Source organism: Pinus tabuliformis, chromosome 6 (assembly GCF_031772625.1).
Source record: "Pinus tabuliformis cultivar Carrire ecotype Pingquan chromosome 6, CPIR1, whole genome shotgun sequence".
Classification (NCBI taxonomy): Eukaryota; Viridiplantae; Streptophyta; class Pinopsida; order Pinales; family Pinaceae; genus Pinus; species Pinus tabuliformis.
The window spans coordinates 1835354230-1835371316 of NC_142292.1; the positions used below are offsets into that span (position 1 = coordinate 1835354230).

The window sequence follows — 17087 nt, forward strand, 5'->3', positions numbered from 1 at the left end:
TACCTTTGCTGCTAATATGTGCTGACCCTTTGATGCTATTGCGTTGTTGTTGTCTCTGTTATGTGCCTTTCGCACTACTGCAACACTCCATTGTGTTGCTTCATACTTTGGTACTCTAGCTCTGCCACTATTGCTCCATCATCCCTCGCACCAACTGACTCCCGTCATTCTGCTACTGTCATTAAGGGCTCCTGTAGCCGTATGTGATCCAAGAGTTTGGGCACCTCAAGGATCCTGCCCCCACGGTAGTCCTCCCGACTATAGCTCAATATCACCCCACCTCTTCTCTAGAGGTGCATGAGCACTCACGGCGCAATAATCATCGTCCTCTCCGTTAGCTTTCACTAGAGCAGCCTTTGAGTCAGACTTCTCTTCTTTGCCCTTCTTCCGAAGGCACTATGTGGTGAAATGACCCATTTCTCCACATCTAAAGCATCTGACTTTGGATATGTCCTCCTCCTTTCGTTTTTGCTGCCCTTGTTGTTCCGCTAATGCGAGAGTCGCATCCTCCTCTTCCTCCTCCTTGATTCTGATCCCTTTGTTGCTGCTTCTTGCCTTGGTCAACCGTCTGATCTCTTGCTATCGAAGAGCTGCCCACATCTCCTCCCAGCTGGGAAGAAAAGCCCTGCCCAAGATGCTTTGGACAAAGGTTTCCCAGTCTTCAGTGACTGCATTCAGGGTAGTCCTTACCATAAATTCAGCATCTGGTGTAGACCCTACAGAAGTTAGCTGGTCACGGATCCTTTGCAACCTAAGAAGGAAGGGATCAATTTCTTCTCCCTTCTGCATTTGAAATCGTCTCAGCTGACTCTCAAGCAACACCTTCCGCTGAATGGAAGTTCCCTCGTACAATGTAATCAGGGCCTCCCACATTTCCCTTTGTTGTTATTTTTTTACAACTCATTGGTGGATAGATTGTGGCACTGAGGCACCACAATTACAAGAATTCGCCATCAGAGTTCAGATTCAACGCTACAATGCTTCTTCTTGTGAGCGCAATTGGTCAGTGTTTAAGCACATCCACAGCAAAAAGAGAAACGGGTTGGAGCATGAGAGGTTGGAGAAGTTGGTTTTCATCTACTACAACCTTTGAATGCTCAAAAAACAAGTGCAACCAAATGATATAGATCGAATTTTATTGGATACGATTGATTTAGAGTCTGATTGGGTTGTGGTGGAGGAGGCCCCTGATTTGAGTTGGCTTCATGAAGAGACTGAGGATCTCTCTAGTTTGCCATCTCAAATGGAGACTCGAAATACACCTACCTCACAGTTGCTTCAGCCTTCCAATGTTACCACTAGCTCCACGAGGGCTTATTGTAGGCGTGGTCGTCCATGAGTGATGAGACTCAAGATTGTTATGAGACAATCATTTATCATTTATGACATATGTATTTGAATTTTGAACTTGCTAACATTTTTTATTTTAATTATGGAATCATGAGTCCTTTTCTTATTCAGTATCTAAATGTTTTGCTTACAAAAATCGAATATGTTATGTTGTACTTTTATAGATATGAGATGATGTTATGAATTATTGCATATATTGTGGTTTTTATAACTTATAAGGATTGGAATTGTCATTAGTTTCTTTTTTGTGCTTAAAATTTACCATATTTTAAGTTTTTTTTTTTGTATTTTGATGAGTCTTATACGAGTCTTATAAGGGTCGTTCCCGAGTCTTATACGAGTCGACGAGTCAATGCCATGACGAGTCTTATATGAGTATGAGTCGTGCAACATTGCATTATACTTTAAGTTGGCCTTTTTCCTCAATGTATTTTTTTTTTAATTTTAAATACCCTTTTAATCCTCTTTTAATAATATATATATATATATATATATATATATATATATAATTACTTAATATGCTACTCTTTTTTACTTCTAAAATTCTTATAAAAATTATCACACCTTTTCAATATTGAATACTTTATTGGACTTCCCTATCAATCATAGGAATAATCATTTTTTTTTGTTTTTCTTTACTTGATTTTAATAACCTCGTTCCTTTTGTGACAATGACCGCTTTTACTAAACTCCAAACTTTGACTATTTGGTTTAAATTCATTAAATGAGCGTAGATTATCAAAGGTCACAATGTTTCGTCCTTCCTCGTTGTGCCTCTTCAGGTTGGATTTCGGCCAAGACTTAGTCCACAAATTTGCAAGGCTAGGTAATGTACAGAAGAAATATTTTTTAGCGCAGACTGAGTGGTCTCTGTTCAACGCGTAAGCAGTGATAATTAACCGGCAGCAGCTTCTAAACAGCAAGATTTGGGTGCAGCTACGGCGTCATGCAGTGATAGCATGTTGTGTTGCTGAAGACAAGAATGTGGGCAAGGGCACAAGGAGAGGCGGAGCGGGAAAAGCTTGGGGTTCCTGTCAGCGGTTGGAGTTTGTGCAGATGGGGCTCCGACGGCATACGGTTGTTGTGATAATGCTCGTCATCGGGGTATGATGGCGAGGGTTAACATGACGGCGGCGGCGGCGGGGAGCTGTTGGCAATGGCCCACAGAGGCAGCGGCGGCAATCAGAGGTCAGCGATATCTTGGCAGCATCAACAATGCCATGTCGGGCAATGGATGACTATTGTAACGGGTTTTTTTCCGTATTTGTTTTTTATAACGAACAAGTTTTTTTATTATTAATTTTTTTATATAAATTTTTTTATTTTGTTTTTATTTTTTTAATATAAATAACTCCTTTTTTCAATCTTTGACCTTTTTTTAATATTTTTTCTATATCTTTTTTTAAATCTTTTTTTCTAATAATTTTTTTTAAACTCTTTCTTTAAGTATTTTGATTACTTTTTTTTAATATATTTAAATTGCCAAAGGCCTAAATGGTGAAACAAGCAGATCAAAGAACCTCCAAACTCTTGTAGCGAAACGCTTCAACGGCAACAAGGTTGATGAATTTTGATGGTCAAAGACCTAGATCGGAGAACACGACTTTGTGCAGCGATTAAGCGGCAAGAGGATCGAACTGCTATGATACCAATGTAACGAAAAAAGTTCGTCTACTCAAAGGAATGCTCTGATACCAATGTAACGAATATAGCAAGTTAAACATTCCAAAAGACTTGGAATGTAAAGATCTCCATTGAAGATACAAGAATATATATTAAAATGTATGAATGAGAATCTGATGTTACAAATGAGAGAGAAAGCCTGCTTATATACCCTCGGCAGGTGTCCCTTTATGAACAGTCATGTCCTTTAGGGACATACCTCTTCATTAACTAATTACTAATTAATCATTATTTATTATTTATATTTACATTATTTATATCTATATTTTATTCATAACATATTTCACACAGAGTATTGTTATTTTCTTTAATGTGACCATGGCAATGTGTTTGTACACATTCTGGATTATTTCACTGGTATACCAATTCCAAGTAATAACTTAATGGGATCTAGAAAAATTTTAAACTCTGGTATATATATAAAATGCAGTAAGTCTGCTAGCCTTGCAAAAGGCTCTTTTGTGTGGTCCAGATTCTTATTTGAGATTAGATGTCTTTCATTGTGTTGTTTTACAGCTTACTTTGATGATTATGCCCTTGACTTAGTAACATTCTTGTGCGATGGTAAATACAATACTGAATATGTTATTTGGTTTGAACATAAGGATTCATTTTCCCATTTTTTTTAACATTGACAGGACTCTAGAATCTAAATACCAGGTCTATATTTGACAGTATCTTCGTTCAATGGATCAAGGTTTGTTATTGAAGTGTATCTGAATAATGTACAGTTACACATTAAACAATTTTTTTTTTCAAACAGGGCATTTCATCTTAAGTTCTAATCCAAACAAATTTAATCAGTCAGTGAATGCAGTATTTATAAATCCATTTGAAAATAGCATTGCATTTTATTTTTTTCCAGCTATATGATGATTTGATGTTAATCTCATCATGAGTATATAATCTAAGCTCATCTTTGGAAGCTTATTTGACTCTTTTTGAAATCAAATGGATGATGGTTGTATTTCTTTCGATTCTTGATGAATTCATAATACACTATATGAATTAACATGGCATTTCAAAGACACACAGAAATTTTTTGGGTAGTTGCTATTGAAGGAATCTCACTAATTTCAGTTATTCCACCAGCTATTTGGTACTCATTTTAGGCATCAGGCTTTGCAAAATAAAATTTAGAAAAAATATTTCTTCACATAAATATTTTCAAACTAAGCCTCTATTTGGGTGTCATTTCCCCTTGAGAAATTCCTTGCCAAAATTAGATAAGCACCTTTTCTTTCGGGTTGAGTTAGTTGAACTAGTCCTGGGGTTGATTTCCCCTATACCACAATAAACACATGATTAGTTGAGGGATTCCCTCCTTGGCTTAGATCTTTCTAAGCCTAAAGAGTGGGGTGATCACCAGGTGACAGATTGTGGCCACTTTATAGTATCCATAGGTAATCCTGTGAGAAAGGTTAGGACTTTTCCTCTAAGGAGAATCCAAGGGTTAACACATTCTATTTATTGGCTGCCCTAGCTAGGGTTGAAGGTTTAGACCCTCTTGATCTTTTCGTGAAATCACACTTGAAGAATAATGTATTGTTGGCTGTTTGTTCTATAATGAAGGCTTCCTACTCTTGTCTACTTCATTTATAGTTTCAAATGTGGTTGTCCCTTAATTATTCGTGGCTGCACATTATTACTTGGCTGATTCTGTACTGGTTGCAGGAAGTACCTTTGGAAAAGAACTACTTTAATTTTCTGCATATTGAAGTAAATCCAAGTGGTTAGAGCATGTTTATAACAGCTGACTACACATATTTCCATATTATTCAAACCCTCGTGATTGTTTATCCTGACTCCATTCCCCAATTGGGCAGGCACTACTGTTAGCAATACATCATCCCTTAAATTTTAGAAAATATCATAATCCTCTTTTTTAGGGTTTCCAACTTTCCCTCTTCAACCAAAAAACAACCAGCCTAGAGTGAGAGGAAGAGTTGTTGTGGTGACAGTGAGCAACCTTCCTATATGGACCTACAGTTGTACTTGGTTTTTGGACTTTGAATATCTTTGAGTGCGGGTCTCGGAGGTAACAAGAAATGTGATGGACAAGTGATGTAGCACTTCATTCTTCAATTTCATCTCATGTTTTATACTGAAACCAGAAACAACCTATCTTCACAATTAATCAAACATCACACAGCCGCATCCACATTTTGATCAGGCTTCTAATTGAAAAAATAACTTAAATTTTATTGTATTTAAGTAGAAACCAACAAACAGTGTAACACTGGGAGACAGCTTCATCTTAAAAGACTGGAATAGGAAAATCAAAGGTTGTCAACATGACTTACTTGAATTCAACTTCTGGTTTATTATGTCTTTCAACTTCCTGGCAAGGAAAGTTCTGTAGCAACATTGGAAAATCAAAGCAGAACAAACTGGTCAGTAGTCCTATAGATAAAACGTTGTTATGAGATACAAAGAATGGCATACAAAAACAACTCTAGGAAGTCAAATGGTACATATTATGTATTGAAAAATGCTCCATACTTGCTTGTACAACTTGTCTCATTGCATAACTTACTGAGTTGCTTCTTATTATCTATCTCAAGCACCCAATGAATCTTTACACTAGCAACCTTGAGCATAGCTATATAAGCAACAGAGAGCAAAACATTCTAGAGGCAAATAATAGTTCATACAAAATTAACCATGTACAGAAACAATTTTCCAATTCGTATTCAACTCCCATATCTTCTCTCATCCAACCATCTAGTAGGGCCCACACCCACTACAAGAATGGATTGTGTGCAGTGCCCACTACAGTCAATGTTTCAGGCCAAAGAACTAAATTTCCTCAATGATGTGGTCAAAGAAAATGATTCATAAATGAACGGAACTATCTCACTTCAAGTTTATCATACAAAAAAATTTATAGAGGATCTATTCTGGTGTTTCTGTGTCACCTTCAACATATTTCCAAAACAAAACATTCTTAAAAGCCAACAAATTTGGTGCTTCTTAACTGTGGAAGGTGATTCCTGACAGCTTACTAACAATAGTTAAACCTTCTCACATGTAATACCTCAGTGTTCATAAAAAATAAGCCCTGAAGACCTAAGTAACCTGACACGTGGATTCGGGATTCGTCGGATACGGGGATTCAAGTGTCGGATTTGGACACGTTGACCCCCTGGAACAGGACACATTCGGATACGTTATATATATATATATTAAAAATTAGATATTTCTTACACAAATTCATTGATTTCAAACATAGATCTTCATCTAGATGTAAGTTTTACTGTTTACAAAGTAAGTTTGTAATGCATAGTACATACAAAATTCAAATACATGTCACATAAATGATAAAGCAATGAATCATAAATTCTAAATTCATAAATGATAAATCATAATCCATATTCAATTCATCAATGATCCAATAGGAGAAAGAGAAGATAGTAAGATAAAGACACTGACAGCTGTAGTTTCTTCACTGAGTCATCAAAATCAAAATGTGTTACATAGGTAGCGCAATGCCAATGGAAAATAGAAATAGAAAATACAAAACAACTGCAAGTATACAAGCCTCAAGGCAGTAGGTAGCCCATGACTCATGAGTCATCAATCCTCATAGTCATCATCAAAATCAGCATCATTGTCCTCATCATCATGGTCACCACTGCTCTCCTCTGCATCCTCCTCCTCCCCTGTATCCAAAGTCGTCGCTGCATCTATTGGTGTGGAGGATGACCCCTCTACAATATCACCATCATCAAATCTAACAGGCTCTAGCACTGGATCATTGAGATCCATGTTGGCCAATGCCAACTCAACACTGTTGTCCAGGGCCATATCATCAGGAAAGACATCCCACATCTTTGTCTTTCCCTTCAACCACTCTTCACTTTGCCTGTAAATAAGACGAAGGTTGGTGTGCACATACACCATTGTCTATGCCCTGGACTGCTCAGGCCTGCTCTTCTTAACATTATAGAAATTTCCATATGTGCTCCAATTCCTCTCGCAACAAGAGGATGAAGTCACCTGAGAGAGGAGCCTCATGGCTAACTGCTTAGAAGAGGGCTTGTTGCCCCATGATTTTTCCCACCAAGAACAGGGCTTCTTAGCCCCCTTGTCTCTAATCACATCATATCCTGCAAATCGACCAGTGCCAGTGGAAAACTCTGCAAAGGCATCCTCCACCTCGTCAAGCAATGCTCTATCCTGAAAAACCCACCTGAATGCATCTTTCCTCCCCTGTGAGATTTCACCATCCATGTGGGGAGGGAATCTACGAGAAGGTCCACCATTCAGCCACTCATGGTTGTAGTATTTTGGGTTCAATGAGTGAGCCAAAGAATGTAAAGGTGTGCAATTCTTGTCCCATTTGCGGACAAGAATATCCTATATAGTACCACAGAAGGCCTCTAGTGATGTCTCGTACTCGGGGCACTCACTCTGTAGAATAATGCTCCTCACAGACTCAATCATGGAATCCCATCCCTCATAAACCTCTCCTAGGATGGGCTTGTCTGTATCTGCAAATCGAAGCAAAGAAATGATAGGGTCCATGATCTGAATAATTAGATATACCCTCTCCCACCAAGCATCATCTAGCACTGTGTCCTTCACTCTTTTAGAGGCTACTTGATCTGTCTTTCTCCAAAAAGACAAAAACTCTGAAATAACCATGGCCCCAAGAGCAGTCTTGACCTTCCTCAACCTCTTCAACATGATGAATGAAGAGGCAAACCGTGTATCCGCAACCTTCAACAATGATAGATTGTTGTATTCCTTGTAGATAGTGAGGGCATTTGTATGATTTTGTACAAAGTTACGGATATGCCGTGCATCCTCAATAATGTTACCAATCCAAAGCATATCAAAAGCAATGGATTTCAGTGCTAAGTTCAATCAATGGACAATGCAAGGTGTCCAAAACACTTTTGGATATTTAGATTCCACAGTCATGCCAGCAACCTTGCAAACAGGTGCATTATCTGTAATGATTTGCACACAAGAATCAACACATACATCTTCAATAACTTTAATAAACAACTCACCCATATATTGTGCACCCTTGTATTCTCCAAGTATATCCACTGCTTTCAAGAAAACTGGACCATTCATCATCATGGTCACCACTGCTCTCCTCTGCATCCTCCTCCTCCCCTGTATCCAAAGTCGTCTCTGCAGCTGTTGATGTGGAGGATGACCCCTGTACAATATCACCACCATCAAATCTAACAGGCTCTAGCACTGGATCATTGAGATCCATGTTGGCCAATGCCAACTCAACACTGTTGTCTAGGGCCATATCATCAGGAAAGACATCCCACATCTTTGTCTTTCCCTTCAACCACTCTTCCCTCTACCTGTAAATAAGACGAAGGTTGGTGTGCACATACACCATTGTCTATGCCCTGGACTGCTCAAGCCTGCTCTTCTTAACACTATAGAAATTCCCATATGTGCTCCAATTCCTCTTGCAACAAGAGGATGAAGTCACCTGAGAGAGGAGCCTCATGGCTAACTGTTGTAGAGGAGGGCTTGTTGCCCCATGATTTTGCCCACCAAGAATAGGGCTTCTTAGCCCCCTTGTCTCTAATCACATCATATCCTGCAAATCGACTAGTGCCAGTGGAAAACTCTGCAAAGGCATCCTCCACCTCGTCAAGCAATGCTCTATCCTGAAAAACCCACCTGAATGCATCTTTCCTCCCCTGTGAGATTTCACCATCCATGTGAGAAGGGAATCTACGGGAAGGTCCACCATTCAGCCACTCATGGCTGTAGTATTTTGGGTTCAACAAGTGAGCCAAACAATGTAAAGGTGTGCAATTCTTGTCCCATCTGCTGACAAGAATATCCTGTATAGTACCACAGAAGGCCTCTGGTGATGTCTCGTACTCGGGGCACTCACTCTGTAGAATAATGCCCCTCACAAACTCAATCATGGAATCCCATCCCTCATAAACCTCTCCTAGGATGTGCTTGTTTGTATCTGCAAATCGAAGCAAAGAAATGCTAGGGTCCATGATCTAAATAATTAGATCTACCCTCTCCCACCAAGCATCATCTAGCACTATGTCCTTCACTCTTGTAGAGGCTACTTAATTTGTCTTTCTCCAAAAAGACAAAAACTCTGAAATAACCATGGCCCCAAGAGCAATCTTGACCTCCCTTAACCTCTTCAACATGATGAATGAAGAGGCAAACCGTGTATCCGCAATCTTCAACAATGATAGATTGTTGTATTCCTTATAGATAGTGAGGGCATTTGTATGATTTTGTACAAAGTTATGGATATGTCGTGCATCCTCAATAATGTTACCAATCCAAAGCACATCAAAAGCAATGGATTTCAGTGCTAAGTTCAATGAAAGGACAATGCAAGGTGTCCAAAACACTTTTGGATATTTAGCTTCCACAGTCATGCCAGCAGCCTTGCAAACAGGTGCATTATCTATAATGATTTGCACACAAGAATCAACACATACATCTTCAATAACTTTAATAAACAACTCACCCATATATTGTGCATCCTTGTATTCTCCAAGTGTATCCACTGCTTTCAAGAAAACTGGACCATTCAAGGAAGACACCATGAAGTTGATGAGTGGGTGCCGTGTTGGATCTGTCCATCCATCAGAAACAATGCTAACCCCAGATGTTGGCCATGATGCTTTAATAGGCTCAAGCATTTTTTGCACCTCTTTTTTTGCCTTCGTCAACAATGTGGTTCTAAGCTTCTCTGAACCAGGAGGCACATACCATGATGGAGCCCCGTGAGTTAGAGCTCGACACATCTCAATAAATAGAGGTGAGCGTGCAACATTAAAGGATATGAAGTTTTGATAGAAACAAAAAAGCAATGGTGAGATCAAGCTCTTCCCGTTTCTCTTTTTGAAAAATCTTGTCCATTGGACCAAGTGAAATTGTCTTTCTTTTTGCTGCTTGTCCCCCACTAGAACTCTCAAATGGAAATTTGTTGTTGCCTTTCCTCAAAAATGGAAGGGGGTCATCATTCTTGGTTTTTTTTATTTTGTAGCCACATTTGCCATACCAACAGTGAACTCTTTTTCCATTTCTTTCCTCTTTTGTAAAGGAACTTGTGTACAAGCTCCAACTCCACAACCTGGTAAAGCCAACAAATGGCCTTTCACACGAAAATATGTGCTTGTGAAAGTATTGTGGCAAAAGTTGCATCTCCAATTCACATTGCCTCCTCCCTTCACCTTGTTGCTTGGCCCATCGTCTCTTGTGACATATTTCCACAAGGGATATTTCTCAATGTTACCTTTAGGAGGAAGTCTTCCCTCAACATTACTTGCAGCAGACTCTGATGAAATTGGGGGAGGAGGGGCATCTCCAATGGGGAAATTCTTCCCCTTCCTTTGCCCCCTACCTGCTACCCTTGATTGAGCCATGAATACTGTAAAAAAAATAAACAAAACATGCACAAATTTGTAAAAGAAATGCATATACAAACTGTTGTAATACAAATGCAAAAAAATAGAGAGGAAATGCACTTACCTGTTGCTTGAATCTCCTTGAAAACGCTCCAAACCCTTGGCTCCTTGCTCCAAACTCCTCACAGCAAACCCACAGCTCAACTATTGCAAAAGAAATGACAGCAAATGATGAAAAAAAAAGTCATTTCCGCCCTTTATTGGCCGCGCGGGTCCCAAAATTCCAGATTCGTGTCCGAATTTTGGGACACAATGTGTCTGATTGGGACACGATCCAGATTCGATCGTGTCCCAATTGGACACGACGTGTCACGAAATCCGGACACGATTTAGGTCGAATCATATCGGGTTCGACGGATCCGGACATGTGGCCCTCTAAGAGCGAATCCGGTTTCAGAGTTGAAGACATGAAATGCTCAGATGAGTTCTACAAAATGTACATTGCTTCGAGAATGACTAATCTTATTTAAATGTGAGACAAACTAATATAAATTTAGCCTCAAAGGTTAGCTCAATCGGTTGGGCCATTGTTACAAGGACATTGCAAGTAATCTGACACTGTGTAGGTCCCCATTTGAATTCCTACAGGGTCAGGCACTAAGTCTACACCACCCACTTTACAGTAGGTACCATCCTTGGAATGAGAGGAAGTGCCTGGAAATTTCCTGGAGAGTTATTTCCAAGATAAATAAAAACTAAATGAATAAATTTTAAACTACTCACGGTTAATGTCTCCTTTGTTCTTAACCAGAAGAAGAAATGGCGATAGGAAGATTTTATGTTAGATGCTAGACTCTTGCATTGTATTTAGCATTTTAGGGCTGCTCTCTTCTATAGCTTTCGAAACGTCCAGTTGTTCTGTTTCAAGGTTATGTACAAGTGAAAGGTGCTATCGCATGATATGGTTGGGTGGCAGGGGGGCTGGAACTAAGTTGTTGTTCACTTTAACGATAAATTTCTAAAGGAAATTATAATATTGGCCAAAAAAATTCATGCACTGTTAATGCACAATTTTTGCAAGGCCTATTTGTGATAAGAGGTTGAAGCACTGGGTGTTCCTAGGAGAATTTCCAACAGAGCAAGACAGTGAATGTTCTACAGTAAGCAGGGATTGAAAGACAGTTGACACCATTGTCTATGTTGTCTATGTTGTACAAGATGAGTTCATCTCATGGGAATGCTTTCAGAATTGTTGAGAACAAATATCAGTACTGTGTTGAATTAGAAATGCTTTCATGGAAGATTTTCGGATGGAACCGTGTATAGGATTAATACCCTGTCCAACTTTTTGGGTGGACCCTCTAGAGAAAAGCTTGTTGAACATGTAAAGGCATTGTCTAAGACTCTAATGTTAGGGAAGAAGTTTATGGTGCTCTAGGTTATTTTATTGTATGGAAGGTAGAGTGTCCTCTTATTGTAATAAGGGAGTCTTTGAGAAAACCTAAGGCTGAAGGAATGGAAATGAATCATTCGGGTGTTAAAGTGAACGTTGAGCAAGGCTAAGGTAAAACCATTTATTGAATGTTCTTTCTAACGAGCGATGAATAGAACAGCAGATGATGATATAGATTTTATCACAAATTTTGTTAGGTTCTTGATCCGAATTAGATCATTATATTATTTGTCATCCACCTTGATGCTTTTAGAGTGGAAAAAGTGGAGGAATCAGTGCACAGAACCATTTTTACCAGCAATACCAGTTTGGAAAATTTTGGGTCAAAAACTTCAAGAGCCATTTTGAGGTCTTAAATGAACACTTTTGTGGTCTCGGCCTTGCTACAGACCTAGATTCCATAATCTACATGTTGATACCTTTCCAACGGCACAAGAATTGCCTCAATCGGAGGTCGTATGAGAAAGTTATGCCTCCTGGAAGTTCAACTATCAAAGATTCAAAATTGACCATAATTGGAGAGGATGCCACATCAGCCCCCATTACTCATGGAAAAGGGGCTATCCACATGATCATGATGAAGAAGACTCTAGAAAAGTCCATATTGTAATTCTGGTTAAGAGTTGGAGTCAAACCTAACCACTAGTAGGCTATCGGGTTGTGTTATAACCGGGACACTCGAAGGAAAAGAGGTTCCTTTCTTTGAGTGCATTTTGTTCCATACATGAGCAAAGTAGCCATGAGGGATAGGGAGAGCACACAAAGGAATTGTACATTATAGTAGCCCACGGGCCACAGGCCTTACTTCTTTGTACTCGTAGTCATTTTCTATTTAAAGAAAGAGAGCAAAGCAGTCTCACCTTCCACCTAGGTTTTCTCCCAAACTGGTTTCCAAGGTTATATCTTGTGTCAATCGTGGTTTGTGAGTTTATTTCGCTATTCTCTATTTTATGCTATGCAATAACGGTAATTTTACAGATCCATAAATCTAAAAAGAAATAAATCCTCATAATGTAGATTTCGGATTTTTAAGTATAGATTTATTAATTTTGTTGTGACGAACTGTCCAACGGAATATTCACAGTAGCTTACAAATTAGTTCTAGTCAACAACACATGCCATACAAGAGGTTGTTGTTGAATGGCCTGTGAAGTACTGTTACGTTATAGTAACTAAGTAAATTTATTAATGTCCAACTAATGACCACAAATGTAGGTCAATGGAGCTAAAGAAGGGTACAATCAGTATGACTACAATATGGGAGTGCAAGCGCATCTCCTAAAAAAATGCTAAAAATAACATAGAGAGAAAAAACCAATGGTAGTGTTGTCGCGACACGGATATAAGAGACTGTGGTATAAGACAAAATCCGCAATAGTCTGCAGCACGATACAAAATAGTAATGGCCTGCTAACAAGGAATGAGTGAGTGAGATTTTTATAGTTTCTTAAAGATTTTTCTTAGTTTATAGTTTCTTATATATTTTTTGAAGGGAGAGAAAGCAGACTATGTTGGACTATTGTCAAATTGGAGAAATAGCTTGAACTAGACATCGAAGATGCAAAAAGACCAGAAGATGATGAAGATTCTTTTTTAGTGTAGTATTGAAGTGTTATTTTGATAGTCCCCTGATGGATTAGCCAATCAACAAATCAAAATATGCACAATTCTAGATCAAGGACACAAGAAAGCTTCGATCATATAAATTTATGACATTAATGAATTAGACTGCATCTAGAATAGTTTTCAAAAGATAGTAAAGGACATGGCCCTAGTCAGTATGGCCAAGAAGGAAAAAGGAAAGGATTCCAAGTATAACAATGAGGGGGGAGTTGTTGAAAAATGTAACTAGTGTCGGTCTTCATAATTGTATTTTTCAAAAGAAAGAAAAATATTTTTTTATTGTAAAAGAAAAATGACTTATTAAAGCATGGGTTTCATGCTTGGGTTATTGGTCAATAGGTAAAAGCATCCATTGTGTGCTCTAGGATTTTTGTTGAGTCAAAATTATTATATAAAAGACTACAGCGTACAAGCACTTTAATTGACAGAAACATGAATATTATATTAATTAATGATTGATTGATTACACTGTGGGAGGCCCTGGCTTAAATACAGCCCATGCCCTTTAATTACTTACTAATTACAATTTATTTAATTTTATATAACATTGCCTTCCCCTTGAAAAGATGCTTTGTCCTCAAAGCATACGTAATGACAGGTGTTGTTGACGAAATGCTTTTGTCTCCCAAGAAGCTTCTTCTTCTGGTAAGTCCTTCCACTTGATCAGGTATTCTTTGATTACTTATGATCACAGCTTCTTTTCCCTGATGGAGATGATACCTTCTAGTTCTAGAATAACCCTTCCTTCGTCATCTAAAGTCGGAAGTGTTGTTTGCGCTGATTGATGTTGACCAAGTGCTTTTTTAAGGCAGGATACATGGAAAACGTTGTGAACACGACTTTTATTGGGAAGGCTTAAACTGTATGCTACTTGGCTGATCTTTTTGTTGATCTGGTATGGTCCATAAAACCTTGGTGCCAATTTTTTTTCTTCTATTTTAAGGACAACTGCTTATAAGGCTAGATTTTAACAAATACCCATTCTCCAACTTCAATTTCTCTTTCGGCTATGTTCCGATCAACTTGCTGCGTCATACAATTTCTTGCATTATTTAGATTTTCTTTTAGGGTTTGGATGATTTTTTGGGTTTCTTCTAACTGGTTTTTAACAGCAAGAAGCTTTGTCTCGATGATAGCAAAGTCCTTCCATTTTAGAGGTTCGTAACCGTACAGAGCCTAAAATGGAGTCATTTTCGCTAACGTGTGATAAGTAGAATTGTACCAACATTCAGCGAGATGTAACCACTGAACCCACTTATTTTGTTTGTCTGTGGCATAACAACGTAAGTAGGCTTCTAAACATTTATTGACAACCTTTGTTTGGCCATCTATTTGAGGATAGTAAGCTGAACTCATGTTGAGGTAGGTTCCTATATGTTTGAAAAATTCCTTACAAAAATAACCCTTAAATTTGGCATTTCTGTCCTTTACAATGACCTTGGGAAATCCATGTAATTTGTAAACCATTTTGCAAAATATCTCGACGATTTGTTTTGTTGAGTCTAATTTCCTCATTGCAATAAAGTGAGCATACTTGGTGAGTCTATCGACTACTACAAGAATTTTATCCTTACCATCAGACACAGGTAAACCTTCAATAAAGTCCATTGATATTTCCTCCCATTTTTTATACAAGATGTTTAAGGGATGAAGTAGTCTGGGTGTCATAATATTTTCATTTTTATTCCTCTAGCATTTATCGCATTCTGCTACATATTTTTGAATATCATTACTCATTCCCTTCCAAAAGAATGACTGGCGTGCATTATAGTAGGTTTTAAAGAATCCTACATGTCCGGTTGACAATGAATCATGCAACTCTTTGAGAACCTTGGCTTTAAATTTGGAATCTGCATTCAGATAAATTCTTCCCTTGTACCATAGAATATCGTTCTTCCATTCAAATTTTGAATTATGCGTCTTAATTATAGCACTTGTTTCTGGGTCTTTTTCATATTCACTTCGAATCTCATTAAGCCATTCGGGCACAACCACTAAAACTGCAAGTAATGATGGTTCTTCGTCTTTCCTCAACAAAGCATCAACTACTACGTTATCTTTCCCTTTCTTATGTAATATATCCATGTCAAAGGTAGCGATTTTTTCTATCCATTTTTGTTGTTCTGTAGATAGCGTTTTCTGTTGGAGGAGATGTTGAAGACTATTATGATCTGTTCGTATTAAGAACTTACTTCCCAAGAGATATTGTCTCCATTTGGCTAATGTGTGCATAATAGCAAGCATTTCCTTGTTGTATGTAGACTTGAGACATTCTTGCTTATTGAGCTTCCTGCTTTCAAACGTGATTGGGTGACCATCCTGCATTAGTACTGCTCCTATGCCAAAACCTGAAGCATCACATTCAATTACAAATGGTTTTGAGAAGTCTGGAGTTGCCAATACAGGGGCATTAGACATGACTTCCTTCAAGTCTCCAAAACACTTTTATGCTTCATCATTCCATCGAAATGAGTTCTTATTTAGAAGGTTCGATAGGGGTGTGGTTATGGGCATAGTGCAAAAACCCAAAAACCCAATTTCTACGTGCAAAAACCCAAAAATATAAACAATTGATATTCTAGAAACTTAAATCACAAACACACTGAGTTTTCTAACTTAATATGCACAACGGAAAATAGATCAGAATAAAAACACATCAAACCAACTCAGATATACCCAAGAAACCCCATCTCCGAGGAAAACCTGCAATGCTATGTGTTTTTATTATTCTTCTATAACAAAATATTTTCTTCTGAGAATTACAACAAGGGAAAAACTTCCCAGTTAATCACAATAAAACACTTGATCTCCCTTCCTACACACTAGATCTGTGAAACTACTACGTAGATTAACAATTCGGCCCACATGTGCGATCGCACTTCCTTTCTCCTGCGCGCATGTGTGAATGGAACACTGGGTTGGATTGTAAGAGCTCGGCCCTCACTCTATTTCTTCGGCGCAGATACCATGTTTTGTGATTCACTATAACTCTCGATCTTCCTTCGCAACACACCTCTTGTGCTCAACTAACTTGCCACTAACTCGCTCAATCTCCTCTTATAATTTCAATCTCAACCTTAATCTCCTTCTCAATGGCTAAGAATAAATCATGATCAATGGCTGAGATTAAATCATAAGCTAACTTGGGAAATTTTACTATTTCCTAAGTCTAACTTTAGAAATAGTTAAATAAATTATTATTTCGCTGAAGTGGTAGTCTTTTGTGTTCTTCTACCAATCTTAGCACTTAGACAAGCAGAACACTTCTTCTCTACTCCAATCAACACTTTGTGCATCTCCCCACTGATTGTGAGTCCCACTGTCTACACTCGCACTCAAGGGCTTTCTATGTTTTAGCATAGACCTCATACTTTAATTTCTTGTCCTTTATATAGGAGACATTTTGGTACTCTTATTTTTTGCCAACATCTTTGTACTCAACAGTCCCATTGAGCTGCTTGGTGGTCATTTGTCGAACATTAATAATATTATCTTATCTACCTTGTCATACAATTGGATATTAACAGAGGAAAATGATACTTTCTATCTAAATGCTCATCTTGGGAAATTAACTATCAATAATAGTATTGGGTTGAACTATTGGCAACAAA

At 38.2% G+C, this 17087-nt stretch overlaps 1 protein-coding gene across 2 annotated transcripts in view; it reads right to left on the reverse strand.

Moving 5' to 3' along the window:
* Positions 1–17087, reverse strand: part of LOC149266334 (actin-related protein 2/3 complex subunit 4) — a 285298-nt gene that overhangs the window by 216393 nt on the left and 51818 nt on the right. For both annotated transcript variants that reach the window (XM_089395811.1, XM_089395816.1), the window contains one exon: positions 5337–5389. In XM_089395811.1, the coding sequence (XP_089251937.1) occupies positions 5337–5389 (53 nt within the window). The remainder of the gene's footprint in view (positions 1–5336; positions 5390–17087) is intronic.